The following is a 15,000-nucleotide window of genomic DNA, read 5'->3' on the forward strand; positions in this document are numbered from 1 at the left end:
TACACTTGTTGATTCATGCGTCACTCATCTCCTCCCTTACAATCACCCCCCACCTGTCCCCCCCTACCTTCCTTATGTACTAAAGAAAACGTTAACTTTTTAGGATAAACTACAAAAGAAAAAAAAAAAAGAAATGACAATGACTCATACCTCACTCACCCCCAATAACACCTTCCTCCCCCCCTACCTACCAGTGTACTAAAGAAAACGTTAACTTTTTAGGATAAACTACAAAAGAATAAAATAAAAAACAGGAAATGACAATATTGACTCATACTTCACTCTGCCCCCCACTAACACCTCCCCCCCACCTTGCAGTGCACTAAAGAAAACGTTAACTTTTTAGGATAAACTACTAAAGAATAAATAACATTACACTCGCTCCCCCCTCCACTAATACCTCCATCCTGCCCCCCTATACCAATGTACCAAAGAAAACGTGAACCTTTTAAGGGAAACTAAAAGAAATAGGAACGCTATCTATAACTCCTATATTTCACCCATCTCACTGCCCCCCCTGCCCCCTCCAGACGCGGTACCTGGTGGAGGGGGAGCCTGGCATGGGGAAGACGCTGCTGGCACTGAAGCTGGCCATCGACTGGGCAAACAAGACCAGCCTACAGGAATTTAAGTTTGTGTTCCTCATCTTCTTAAGGATTTTAAGGGAAGTCTGGAGCAATACGTCAGGGAGGAACTGCTGCCGTCACACTTCCAGGAAAAGTAAGGGTTTTTGTTTGTTTGTTTGTTTGTTTGTTTTTTCATTTTATTTTTTTTCATTTTTTTTATTTATTTATTTTTTTTATTTTTATTTGTGTTTGTGTGTGTATGTGTGTGTGTGTGTGTGTGTGTGTGTGTGTGTGTGTGTGTGTGTGTGTGTGTGTGTGTATTTTATTTATTTATTTATTTATTATTATGTGTGTGTGTGTGTGTGTGTGTTCGTTTTTTTCCAGTGTTTTGTTTAGTTAGTGTGGTTTTATTAGTGATTTTCTCTTTTTCTCTTTCTTTTCTGGCTCATTGCATGTTTTTGTTTTTCTTTGTTTCTTTTTCTTTTTCTTTTTTTTGCATTCCATCTTTTTTTCGGTGTTTTTTTCTATTTTGTCATTGTATTATTGCCTTTTCTAATTTTTTTCTTATTTTTTCTTATTTTCTATCTTTTCGCTGTATTGTGTGTGTGTGCGTGTGCGTGTGTGTGTGTGTATTTAATTTTGACTATCTTTCCTTTTCATTTCTCTACGTGTAACCATTTTCCTTATCTTCCTATCTCCCTAATTAGCATATCCCCCTATATTTTGTACACCCTTTATTTCATTGTATTCGTCAAAGCTTTACTCTTCGCCCTTAAACACACACACGCACACACCCTCAGGTTCCGGCAGGTTTGGGACTACTGCAAAGAAAACGAGGGAGAGGTGCTGTTTATCCTTGATGGCTATGACGAACTGCAGAAGGAGGACGAGGGAGACATACGGAAGCTTCTACATAAACATCAGGACTTCCAGAACAGCAAGGTGGTGGTGACTGCTCGACCGGATGTGCTGAAGACCATAGCCGAACGTACCGTTGTTAAGGGGTTCAACGAGGCACAGATGGTTGAGTTCATCACCAAATATTTCCACTTGGTTAACGAGGACGAGAATGGAAGGTGCTTGAAGAAGATAATGGAGAAGGACGGGAAATATAGACAGTTAGCGGAAAGGCCATTGTTTTGTGTCCTCCTTTGCATGCTGTATGGGTCTGTCGGTGCGAGCAAGCTGCCAGACAGACTGAGTGACATGATGTTCAAGATTATGCTGTGCCTCATCAAGTGGAATATTAAAAAAGTGGATTTGCGAGTGGAAGAAAGCATGGAGGCCTTCCCGACAGAATACGAACGTGTGTTTCTGAATTTTGGCAAGCTGTGTTTGGACGCGCTGCAGACGGAGAAGACACGGTTCAGCGAGAAGGAGATTAAGGAGGTCGAGAACTTTGACCTCCTCCTCCATCTGGGCTTCCTCTCAAACGACAGCGAGAATAACGTACTGGGCCACAAGAAATTTTGGAAACCAGTGCACAAAATATTCCTGGAGTACCTGGCGGGGCTGTACATTGCTCACCACATACATTCGCACCACCGAGGGCCTTGTCGACAGTGCAGGGAGTTCTCTACAGTCTACCGGCACGAACATGTGTTGAAATTTGTAGTTGGGATCCTGGGAAAGAACGCTCACTTGGCTCTGGACTACCGGAGGCTACAGGCGCCCCTACAGATGCGAGACCAGCAGTTGTTGATGCTTCTGAGGGAAACTGAAGCGACGAGGGACAATTGCAGTGCCATCGCCAAACTCCTAGACCGCAGGAACGCCATTGTGTACACTAGTGACGTGGACTTCGAGGGATGGCGGTACATACTGGCCCAGAATTTCAAGCAACTCAAATCCCTGGAGATCGTATGGCGGATTAAGAGCAGCAATCCAGATCAGGAAAGTTCGTTCAATGAGGCGAGTCCGGATCTGTACAGGGACTTCTTTAACGCCCTCCGGTCCAACAGCAGCATCACCAGACTCAGTATTCGGGCCATGCAAGACGGGGAACCTTTCTCTGACGCCAAAATAGAACTCTTCTTCTCCCACCTACAGAGAGTCTTAAATAAGGAGAATCTAAAGGAACTGGAGATTAAAGAACTTAACATGATGGCCTCTGAGCCTCTCCGACGGGCGCTAGAAGGGGCCACCTGCAATATGGATAGGGTAAGTGTGTGTTCTTGTGTGTCTTGCTGGCTTGGTTGGTGGTTGCTGTGGTTTAGTTGAGCTTGCCCTACTTTTTGGTGGTTTTCTTTGGTGGGTCTTGGTTGTGGGTACGTTTTCTTTGGTGGGTTTTTGGTTTAGTTGAGTTGGCCCTGTTTTTTTTTTAGGTTTTCTTTGGTTTGGTTACTATTACAATAACTGATTATTACCACTAACACTACTACTACTACTACTACTACTAATAATAATAATAATAATAATAATAATAATAATGATAATAATAATAATAATAATAATAATAATAATAATAATAATAATTGTTACAAAAAAGTACTACTATTTTACCAACCACTATGACCATAACAATAACAAAAACATAAATGACCACTCCTCCTCCTCCTCCTCCTCCTCCTCCTCCTCCTCCTCCTCCTCCTCCTCCTCCTCCTCCTCCTCCTCCTGCTCCTCCTCCTAGTATAACAACAACAACAATAACCATAAACAACAACAACAAGCACCACCACAACCACCACCACCACCACCACAAGCTAACCACAACCCAACTCCCGACAGAAGGCGCTGGAGTCCCTGGAACGCCTGCACCTCGACATGTACCTGAGAGACGAGGACTTGGAGGTGATCTGCGACCGTCTTAAGAGATGTGCCGGCAACCTGAGAGAGCTTCAGCTGAGGGGGCTGGAACACGGCCACGCGGGCTTCAGTAGTCTGGTGGAACTGTTAAAGAAGAATAAAAATCTCCATACCCTCTGTTGTTAGTACTTGTAGTTGTGTTGTTAAGGGATTTTTTTGGTGTTTCAAGTGGGAATTCAAATTTTGGTGTTTTTTTTAAGGGTTTTTTAAGATATTTTGACTTTTTTTGAGGTTTTCCTGTGAGTGATTAATTTTTTTTCAGCGTTTTGTGTTTTCTTATGTTCTCTGTTGCCTTGGGGTGTTGAAGTTAAGATCTTACGTGTCTTTGAGTGTTTTTGGGTGTAAAAAGTTGAAGTTTTTTGTGTTTTGGTGTTGTTTTATGTTGATTTCATTATATTTTCTCTCCTCCTCCTCCTCCTCCTCCTCCTCACAGTATCCATGAACAAAGAGAAGCTGATGTACGGATCTGGCGGTTTCATGACGCCCTCAGACCTCCACGCTGAGCAGGTACACATGCCACGCCACGCCCACCGTAAGAGCAAGGACGCATTCAGGCAGCAGGTACAGACAGCAGTGGTTTGGGGGACAGTAGGGCAAGGGTAGGGGTGTCTTGCGGGGAGTGGCAGGGCTTGGTGGGTTAAATAGGCGGGAGGAATTGTTGGTAATGTGTTTTTTTGTCCTTTGTTTTTTTCTTTCATTGTTTATTTGTGGTTTTTTATTGGAAGAAGAGGAAGTTTAGCTGAGAATTATTGTTTTTTCTTCTTTTTTTTTTTGTTTATTTGTTTTTATTGGAAGAAAAGGAAATGTACCTCAGAATTTATTTTTTTGTCTTTTCTTCCTTTTTATTGTTTATTTGTTATTTTTACTACCAAATATGCAATAAGTACTACTACTACTACTACTACTACTACTACTACTACTACTACTACTACTACTACTACTACTACTACTACTACAACAGCAACAACAACAACCACAAGAGCAGGAGCAGCGGCCATCTTGTCCCCCCGCCCCTCTACAGTACCCAACTCGTGAGCTTAGTTACCTGTTCAACGACCCACTCCACACAGGCGCCAAACACTCAGTGGAGGCGCGCTGCTATTACTTCATTTGTGGCGGTGAGTGTGTGTGTGTGTGTGTGTGTGTGTGTGTGTGTGTGTGTGTGTGTGTGTGTGTGTGTGTGTGTGTGTGTCAGGAAGTTGTGGTGTAACAATATATTTATGTGTATATTTTAATTTTATCTTTTTTTTTATGTATTTGCAAATCTCTTTTTTATCTTCGTTTCTATTATCGTTTATCTATCTATCTATCTATCTATCTATCTATTCGTCTATCAATCTGTCTCCTCTATTTATCAGTTATTTTTTTTATCTGTAATCTTTTCATCCTCATCTTTTTATTTCATCTATACATTCATTTTCCTTTTTTTTTTTTTTTTTTTTACCTATCTACCACCACCACCACCACCAAACAACCCAAACCACCTCAAACCACTCATAAGCAACCCTAACTACCTAACGACCGCTAACCCCACACATAAACACACACACACAACAACAAACAAGGTAACCGACAACAAAAACACCACCAAAAACAACCAAATGACCCCAAATGACCTCTAAGCATCCTTAACTACATAACGACCATTCTTTCTTCCCCCAGGTGGTGAGAGCCGGCTGCCACTCCCACTTTGCATCAGCAGTCAACACAAGTCAGTCTTCCACATGTTGTTTACGGCAGTCGCGGAAAGCTCCCTTCATAACCTGACCTTGGTGGACCCCTACTTGTACCTAACTACCGCTGACCTGGTGTGTCTAGGTGATGCCATCAGACGCACGAAGCACCTCTCCATGCTCAAACTGTCCGGCCTAACGGTGCGTGTTTGTCAAAGTGTGTTTTGTGGTGTTTAGTGTGTATCCCACCTCTGCCACCATTTATGTTCGCTGTGTTTTTTTTCTTTTCTTTTTTTTTTTTTAAGTGTGCATTGAAGTTTTTGTTTGTTTGTTTGTTTGTCTGTCTTTTGATGTATTCTTGTCACTATGCATACTTATTTTATCTGTCTTCCATCTCTCCCATTCCTTCTTTCTTTATTTATTTACTTTATTTCCGTCCCTCTCTCTCTCTCTCTCTCTCTCTCTCTCTCTCTCCACACACACACACACAAACAAGCAACCAAACAAAAAACAAACTGGTTCAAAGGTTAATTTATTCAGTGATTCAAGAGTGCAGTCATTCAATAGTTCACTAGTTTAATGGTTCACTGTCTCAAATGATTCATCGGTTCACTGCTTCACTGCTCCACTCACTTCCCTTCCCATAAACAAACAGACAAAACGAACTTCAAAACACATCAACCTCCGTGTGTTTTGAAATTGTTGTGGCTGTTGTTATACACTTATCTCTATCTATTTCTGTCTCTCCTATAAATTGTCAACATATTTATCTATCTGTCTATCTCCTCTCCTCCTCACTATTCCTCTCTATCTATTTCTGTCTCTCCTTTAAATTGTCAACATATCTATCTATCTGTCTATCTTCTCTCCTCCTCACTATCTCTATCTATTTCTGCCTCTCCTTTAAATTGTCAACATATTTATCTATCTGTCTATCTCCTCTCCTCCTCACCCCAGTCAATGCATTACAGCAAATATCTATCTTGAAATTGATGTCTTTCATTAAGCACACACATATCTCTATTTACGTCTCATCTCTATCCAGTTAATTCACTATAGTAAGTTTATCTATCTATCTGTCTTCTCTATTTATCTTCCTATCTCTTCACAGGCAATGCACTACAGTAAACATATCTATCTATCTATCTTAAAATTATTGTCTACACCATCATCTCTGTTAATCTAGTGGCTTATCTCTGTTTATCTTTCAGGCGATGCACTACAGTAAACATATCTATCTATCTATCTTAAAATTATTGTCTACACCATCATCTCTGTTTATCTATCTATCTCCTCACAGGCGGTGCACTACATGCCTATCCTGCTCGGCCTGGGTCAGTCACAAAGCTTGAAAACAGTGAGGTTAGACTCTTCCTGTGTCACTCTCACAGACAGGGCATTCCAACTTGCCTGTACCGCCCTCAGGCACAACACAGCCCTGCGCTCCCTCTCCCTTGCACATTGGGAGTTTTGCCTGCAGGTGAGTGGGTGTGGGTGTGGTGAGAGAGAGAGAGAGAGAGGGAGAGGGATGTTTTTGTGTGTTTTTTTTTTCTTTTGTTTTTTCTTCGTTTTTTTTTTTTTTTTTTTTTTATACTTTTTAGGTATTAGGGGTCTTAAAATAATGTGTCTCTTGGGTTTTGCAGTTTAAAATAATGTGTTTCTTTTTATTAACCCTACCCTAACCTACCCTAACCTAACCTAACCTAACCTAACCTAACCTGACCTAACCTAACCTAACCCAACCTAACTTAACCTAACCTAACCTAACCTAACCTAACCTACCCAAACCTAACCTAACTTAACCTAACCTAACCCAACCTAACCCAACCTAACCTAACCTAACCTGACCTGACCTGACCTGACCCTCCCTACAGGACAAAGGGACAGCAAAACAATACCTGAAGGATCTTTTGACCTCCTGGCGTGTCGAGGACCTTAACCTCAGCAACTGCACAATAGACGTAAGTGGGGGGCTGTCCTCCTCCCCACCGCTGCTGCCCCCCATCCTGCCCCCCATCCACGCCCCCCCGCAGCACTGGTCGGCCATCAAGACACTGAGGTTGTCTGAAGTAAAGGTGAAAGATTCTATGGGATTCCTTCAAAGGGGACACCTGCTTCTGCCTATCCTTCGCTGCTGCCCCAAGTGAGTGTGTGTGTGTGTGTGTGTGTGTGTGTGTGTGTGGTGTTTTTTTTTTTTGTGTGTTTTTTTTTGGGTGTTTTTGCGTGTTTTGAAGTTTTTTGGGGTGTTTTTTGTGTTTTTTGTGTGTTTTTTTGTTTTTGTGTGTTTTGGGGTGTTTTTGTGTGTTTTTGAGCGTTTTGGGGTATTTTATAGTGTTTTTTGTGTGTTTTTGTGTGTTTTGGGGAGTTTTTGAGTGTTTTGGGGTGTTTTTGAGTGTTTTGGGGTGTTTTTGAGTGTTTTGGGGTGTTTTGGGGTGTTTTGGGATGTTTTTGAGTGTTTTGGGGTGTTTGAGTGTTTTGGGGTGTTTTTGAGTGTTTTGGGGTGTATTGAGTGTTTTGGGGTGTTTTTGAGTGTTTTGGGGTGTTTTGGGGTGTTTTGGAGTGTTTTTGTTTTTGGGTGTTTTTGAGTGTTTGAGTGTCTGTGTTTTTGTGTTTTTTTGGGTGTTTTTGAGTGTTTTTGTGTTTTTGGGGTCTCACTGACTCCCTCTCCCCCCCCCCACAGCCTCACATCCTTGGACCTGTCAGCCGGCTACGCCCTTCGCACCTCCCTTGACGACACGGCCACCATCACCTTCTTCGAACTCCTGCAGGCGAACTTCAAAAGACTACGTGAACTGACTCTGGGGAGCTGGGAATTCAAATTTAGCGAGTATGAAAAGACCTGTGCTCGTGTTGGCCAGATTGTGCGCTCCTGCCACGACCTGCGGGTTCTGACGATGGATAGAGTGATAGAAGAACGTTCAGGCTTAGCTATTTCACTCCCATGCACGTACACCTTCCTGCATCAGCTTGTCAATAACTTACCGAGACTCTGCGAACTGTCCCTGTGTTATTACAAGATCGACGGGTTGGAGTTGGATGTAGAAGCTGCCTCAAGACTCGCCTCCTGCCTTCACGACCACTGGACTTCATCAGCGAGGTTCAAGCTTAAGGTATTCGGTCTCTCAGCGCGTGTGGAGGCAGCTATTCAAGAGGCACTGGGCAGAGAAGGGGTGACTGTAAAGGTAAGCGAGGAGTACCCAAGGGTCTTCAGTGTGCGCCGCGGGTATTTCTTGCTTAGCTGAAAGTTCCGGGCGGCGGTGTCCTATTCTGCTCACTAGGGAAAAGGGATTGTAGGATGTAAAAGGACTGTAGGATGCTTGTTAAGGATGTATCTGAAGGAAATGATTGGTTTTGTGTGTTTTTTTTTAATGGAAGAGGGAAAATAAACAAAATATTGCTTGGTTTTGAAATACATGAAGGAAAACAGTTGTAGGATCGGGTAAGACTGTAGGATGCTTGTTAAAGGTGTGTCTGAAGGAAAGAATTGTTGTTTTTGTGTATTGTTAAGACAGAAAATGGGAAGAAAAACAGACAGTTGTAGAGAATCTTTGAAAATGTTTAAATGTTGCTTGTTATGGAGGTTATGAAGGAAAAAATGATTGTAGGATGCGTTTAAGGTAAAGAATCATTGTTTTTTAATTGTTAAGACAGAAAAGGGGAGAAAAAAGCAAATTTGACAGAGGAGAATGGTTGAATAATGTTTGTTTTGAGAGTTATGAAGGGAAAAAGAGTGTAGGGCGCATTTAAAGGAAAAAAAAACATTGTCTTTGTGTTTGCAAGATAGAAAAAGAAGAAAAAAAACATTTGATAGAAGGGAATGATTAAATATTGCCTGTTTTGAAGAATATGAAGGAAAAAAAGACGGATGTTTTTAAAGGAAATAATTGTTTTTGTGTTAAGACAGAAAAGAGAAAAAAAAAAACATTTGATAGAAGGGAATGATTAAATTTTGCTTGTTTTGAAGAATATGAAGGAAAAAAAAAAAGACGGGTGTTTTTAAAGGAAATAATTGTTTTTGTGTTAAGACAGAAAAGAAAAAAAAAAAAAAAAACATTTGATAGAAGAGAATGATTAAATTTTGCTTGTTTTGAAGAATATGAAGGAAAAAAAAAGACGGATATTTTTAAAGGAAATAATTGTTTTTGTGTTAAGACAGAAAAGAGAAAAAAAAAACATTTGATAGAAGAGAATGATTAAATATTGCCTGTTTTCAAAGGATATGAAGGAAAAAGGATAGTAGGATGCGTTAGGAATGCGGTAGGGGACTGCAGGATGAGTTAGGATGCGTGTGAAGGAAAGGATAGGATTTATAGCTTGTATTAGAAGGATATTTTGGATTTTTTGTGTTTTTGTGATGGGAAGAAGTGAAAAAGCAAGAATATTTTTTTTTTTTTAAGTAGAAAAGACAAAAGATGAGAATACTTAAAAGAGAGAGAGAGAGAGAGAGAGAGAGAGAGAGAGAGAGAGAGAGAGAGATGACAAAGGAAAAGAGAGCTAGAGAAAAAGAGAAACGTTAGTGTTGTTGTTATTGTTGTTGTTGTTATTGTTGTTGTCCTGTCCTAGTGTTTGTTTGTTTGTTCATTGTGGCTAATTATTATTATTATTATTATTATTATTATTATTATTATTATTATTATTATTATTATTATTATTATTATTATTATTACATACGAACCTAAAAAATTGCCAACACGATTATTATTATTATTATTATTATTATTATTATTATTATTATTATTATTATTATTATTATTATTATTATTACCACTACTTCTTCTCTGTGAGCAGGATAGAAACTGCCGCCCGATTATAACAGCCCTATGTAATTAGTGTAATCGGCGCCCCCCTCCCCCAGGTGTAATTGTTGTAATTCTTAGTGTAATTAAGGTAATTTTTAGGCACCACCACTAAAATTAAGGCTTGTACTGTAAGGGTGTTTTGTAATTATTTTTATTATTATTTTTATTATTATTATTATTATTATTATTATTATTAAGGTGATCTTGTATATATTTTAATCAAAGCCACGAAGTGTATGTATGTATGTATGTATGTATGAGAGAGAGAGAGAGAGAGAGAGAGAGAGAGAGAGAGAGAGGAGAGAGAGAGAGAGAGAGAGAGAGAGAGACGTTCATACAAGAGAGATTATTTTTATGATTCTCAACTTTATAACTTTGAAGAGAGAGAGAGAGAGAGCGAGAGAGAGAGAGAGAGAGAGAGAGAGAGAGAGAGAATTTCGTCCATAGTTTTAAAGATATATTAATTTTTATCTTTATTTTTCCATGACGTTCATCTCAGAGATTATAGATGTAAAGTAAGAAATTATTATTATTATTATTATTATTATTATTATTATTATTATTATTATTATTATTATTATTATTATTATTAAGTAAGATAAGTAATGATAAAAAGTAACTACAGGTTGTAATGAAGGTTGTGAAATGTCAAGTGCTGCCTCTCGATATTATTATTATTATTATTATTATTATTATTATGTTCTTTTTCGTTTACTTTCGTTTTTTTTTAGCATTTTTGTATCGTTTCCTTTAGTTTTTCTTTTATTTATTTTATTTCGTTTTTTTCATTAATGTACGTTTTGTCTTATTTTTTATTTTTATTTATTTATTTATTTATTCATTATTTTTTCACGTTATTAGCGGAAAGATGGAAATTGATGGAAATATAAATTGAAATAAGGCGAGGTAAACAAAAGACAAAGTAAAAGCGATAGCAGAATGAAAGATTAGAGATTACAAATATAAATAAATAAATAAACAAATACATTCAACACGAAAAAATGCCCAAACAATATGAAAATAAAAAAAAACCTTATTCAATGTGAAATAAATAATCTTTTGGTTACTTAGAATCGTAAAGAATAGAAATGATAGGAAGTGTTAAACGGACTTTTTTTTATTTTTTATTTATTTATTTATTTATTTTTTTTTTTTTTTTTTTGCTTTTAATAAGTATAAAAAAAAACGAAAAAAAAATCAGTAATAGTGACTTGCAGAAAAAAAAAGACATGAATAAAGACAAAATATTAAGAGTAAGAATCAGAAAAAAGTGGTACAAAAATCCAAATCTTTATCAAAACGTTCCCTTTATTTTTATCTTATTTGTTTATTTTTTTCAATTATCTGTTTAGTACAAAGAAAAATATTGTACCAAAATTCAAATCTTTATCAAAATGCTCCCTTTATTTTTACTTTATTTATTTAATTTTTTTCAGTTATCTGTTTAGTACAAAGAAAAATGTACCAAAATTCAAATCTTTATCAAAATTCTCCATTTCTTTTTAATTATTTGCATATTAAAAAGAAGAAATATTGTAGCAAAATCCAAATCTTTATTAGAATGTTCCCTTTATTTTCATTTATTTTTAATTATCTGTATATTAAAAAAATAATGAACCAAAATTCAAATCTGTATCAAATTAATCTTTATGTAATTATATATATATTTTTTTCTAATTATCCACATATTATCCGGATATTTTTCTGTTTTATTCCAGTTATCCATATATTTAAAAAATTGAAGTACTAAAATTTAAATAATTATGAAAACTAACGACTTTTTTATTTATTTTTTTCTTAGTGTTTATATTAAAAAGAAAACAAAATTAATATAAAAAAAAACTATAAAACCCCTTTTGTTTATTTATTTATCGGTATCTGATTTATTTTTATATATTAGGAAAAAAGATGATTTAAATTTGCAGCGTCCCAAAAAATCAAAACTTTATCAAAACAGTCCCTTTAATTATTTTCTTTATTATATTAGATAATCCACTTATAACTAAATATATCAAAGCTTATATAATCATCTGTATATAATTGCTTCAGATTACATATAATTCATATTTTGTTACACAGGTTTATGTAATTCTCTTATAATTTTTAAATACATTACATATACAGCTTTATATAATTCTTTTTGTAATTGCTAGATCGATTACAAATACTGCAATACAAGCTTATATAATTGTATATAACTGCCGGGGAGATTACATACACCGTTACACAAGTTGATGTAATTATTTGTATATAATTACTGCAAAAAATGACAATTACATACTTTACTGTACGTTTGTGTAATTCTCTATATAATTGCTGGAACAATTACATGATTACATATATTAATTTTATACTTATATGGAGTTAGGTTTGTATATAATTGAGGGATAGATTACAAAGACAATTATATAAGTCTATGTAATTTTCTTTATTCTTGGATACGATTACATATTCTATTATTTTTTTATATATATAATGGAATGTCTGTATATAATTGCTGGGGTGCATTACATATAAATTACATTACGACTGTGTGATTCAATGTAATTCTGTATATAATTGGGAAAAATAAAAAATGAAATTGAGAGAGAGAGAGAGAGAGAGAGAGAGAGAGAGAGAGAGAGAGAGAGAGAGAGTGTGTGTGTGTGTGTGTGTGTGTGTGTGTGTTAGCTCACTATGTAATTCAATAATTTATATGTAATCTGTAAATAATCCATAAAGTTTTTCATACATTAAGAAAAATACAAAAATATATAACAAAGAAACGAGAGAGAGAGAGAGAGAGAGAGAGAGAGAGAGAGAGAGAGAGAGAGAGAGAGAGAGAGAGAGAGAGAGAGAGAGAGTTTTGAACGAATATTAAAGATAGCGAACGTAAATTAAAGAGATTCCCATTTAAGTAACATAGAATTCTCAAAATGTTTCGTCCTTCTCAAAACCTTACACACACACACACACACACACACACACACACACACACACACACACACACACACACACACACACACACACACACGGTTATGTACGTATGTATGTATATATGTATGTATGTGTGTGTGTGTACATCTCTAAATAAACGTTCATATGTGTCTTTGCGTATTATTACTATTATTATTATTATTATTATTATTAAGTAGTAGTAGTAGTAGTAGTAGTAGTAGTGAAATAATAATAGTAACAATAACAACAACAACAATTTTTCATCACTATTTCTGGCTTCCCCCCCCCCTCCCCCACCACACACGCCCCGCCACACCCACCACACACACCCTGCCGCACTTAACAACCCGCCACTTCTCACACTAAGCCAGTAAAGTAACTTAGAAGTCAACAGATGGTCTATATATTATAATTTTTAACCCGACATGGCATCTCAAACAGGATAACATTTTTTTTTTTTTTTGTTCATCTTATTTTTATTGTTTTCAGGGTATTTTAAGTTTGTTTTAGCGTTGGTATGGGTGGTATATAAATTTCTACGTCATTTCTGATATATGGGTGAGGTGTAACTGTGGTATTTAAGGAGATATTAAGGGAAATAAGTAAATGTTTGGTGTTGGTGAGGTGATATCCTAACAGGCACCAGTCCATCTCAGTCCTCTGACTCCTCTCAGACCCAGACTCAGTCACCCACCAGACGCCGGGAAGGGTGGTAGTACCGCTCCTCGCTCCTGACAGATCTCGTGAACTTCACATAAAACTTAGAAAATTGTGCTTAAGGTCGAGACGTGAAGAAACTATAGAGCAGAATACAAGTTTCCAAGATGGCTCGAGGCGTGAGAACTTGATAAAGTGTTTGAAAGTGGAAAAATTAATTGATAAACTTTAATTGATAAAACGCGAGTTGTGATGAGGGTGACTGACCAACGTGAAGGAAACTCAAGAAACCACAGAAAACGGGAATTATTTGAAAAGGAAAACGTGGAAGAGATTTGGAAGGAAAACTTGGAAAAATATTTGTAATGAAAACGTGGAAGAATATTTGAAAAGAAAACGAGAGAATTGTAAAGAAAACGAGGGAATTATTTGTAAAGGAAACGAGGAAAAGATTGAAAACAGTAAAAAGAAAAAAAAATCAAATAAACTTTAAGAAAAAAAAATTGGAAACAAAAAAAAATCAAGAAAAAAAAATTGAGAAGGCAAAATATTAATTAAAAAAATGAAAAAAAACAATAAATAAATAAATAAACAAAATCACTCGGAAAAAAGAAAACCACAAATTTTTGGAGGACAAACTTAAAAAAAAATGAAAAATAACTAAAACAACATCAAAAAACAACAATAATAACAATAACAACAACAATAACAAAATAAAAAAATAAAAAAAAACAATGAATAATACAAAACAGTGACCTAACCTAACCTAACCTGACCTAACGTGACCTGACCTGACCTAACCCAACCCAACCTAAGCAAAATGCCTCGTAACACCCCCGTATCAGTGGCAGCAGCAGCAGCAGCAGTAGTAGTAGTAGTAGTAGTAGTAGTAGCAGTGGTTCAAGGGTTCAATATAGAGTCGGAGCGCTTCGTGGTTCATAAGGGTTCAAAGGACACCAAGTTTGGGTTCAGCGTGTCCCAGCACCGTGATTCAAATGGACCTTGGTGAGTAAGAGAGAGAGAGAGAGAGAGAGAGAGAGAGAGAGAGAGAGAGAGAAATGTTGTTGTTGTTCGTATTATTATTATTATTATTATTATTATTATTATTATTATTATTATTATTATTATTGTTAGGAATGAACGAGTGAACCAGACAGAGAGAGAGAGAGAGAGATAAAGAGAGAGAGAGTTGTTGTTGTTGTTGTTGTTGTTTTACGATTTTTCTTCGTTTTTTTCTTTTCTTGTTTTAATTTCTTGTTTTTTATTTTTTTGTTATTCTTGTTATTGTTGTTTATTTTCTTTGTTTATTGTGTTTATTTTCTTTTCTCTCTCTCTCTCTCTCTCTCTCTCTCTCTCTCTCTCTCTCTCTCTCTCTCTCTCTCTGTGTGTGTGTGTGTGTGTGTGTGTGTGTGTGTGTGCAAGCGTGACAGTGTTACCAGATTGTGAGTTGTACATTTTTAAATATCAAAATTATACTCTCTCTCTCTCTCTCTCTCTCTCTCTCTCTCTCTCTCTCTCTCTCTCTCTCTCTCTCTCTCTCTCTCTCTCTCTCTCTCAGTTTGT

The 15,000-nt window shown here is 36.7% G+C and overlaps 2 protein-coding genes across 2 annotated transcripts in view; both read left to right on the forward strand.

The window, feature by feature from the left end:
- Nucleotides 1-9,992, forward strand: part of LOC135095421 (uncharacterized) — an 11,906-nt gene extending 1,914 nt beyond the window's left edge. The window contains exons 3-11 of the mRNA XM_063996256.1: nt 531-720; nt 1,367-2,726; nt 3,294-3,492; nt 3,805-3,932; nt 4,333-4,489; nt 5,034-5,245; nt 6,345-6,524; nt 6,919-7,187; nt 7,725-9,992. Of these exons, the coding sequence (XP_063852326.1) occupies nt 1,587-2,726; nt 3,294-3,492; nt 3,805-3,932; nt 4,333-4,489; nt 5,034-5,245; nt 6,345-6,524; nt 6,919-7,187; nt 7,725-8,286 (2,847 nt within the window). The 5' untranslated portion in view covers nt 531-720; nt 1,367-1,586 and the 3' untranslated portion in view covers nt 8,287-9,992. The remainder of the gene's footprint in view (nt 1-530; nt 721-1,366; nt 2,727-3,293; nt 3,493-3,804; nt 3,933-4,332; nt 4,490-5,033; nt 5,246-6,344; nt 6,525-6,918; nt 7,188-7,724) is intronic.
- Nucleotides 9,993-13,453: 3,461 nt separating this feature from the next.
- LOC135095477 (integrin alpha-PS2-like) overlaps nt 13,454-15,000 on the forward strand; it is a 34,943-nt gene continuing 33,396 nt past the window's right edge. Inside the window, exon 1 of the mRNA XM_063996326.1 lies at nt 13,454-14,442. Coding sequence (XP_063852396.1) covers nt 14,258-14,442 — 185 coding nt within the window. The 5' untranslated portion in view covers nt 13,454-14,257. The remainder of the gene's footprint in view (nt 14,443-15,000) is intronic.

This window comes from Scylla paramamosain, chromosome 49 (genome assembly GCF_035594125.1).
Source record: "Scylla paramamosain isolate STU-SP2022 chromosome 49, ASM3559412v1, whole genome shotgun sequence".
Lineage (NCBI taxonomy): Eukaryota > Metazoa > Arthropoda > Malacostraca > Decapoda > Portunidae > Scylla > Scylla paramamosain.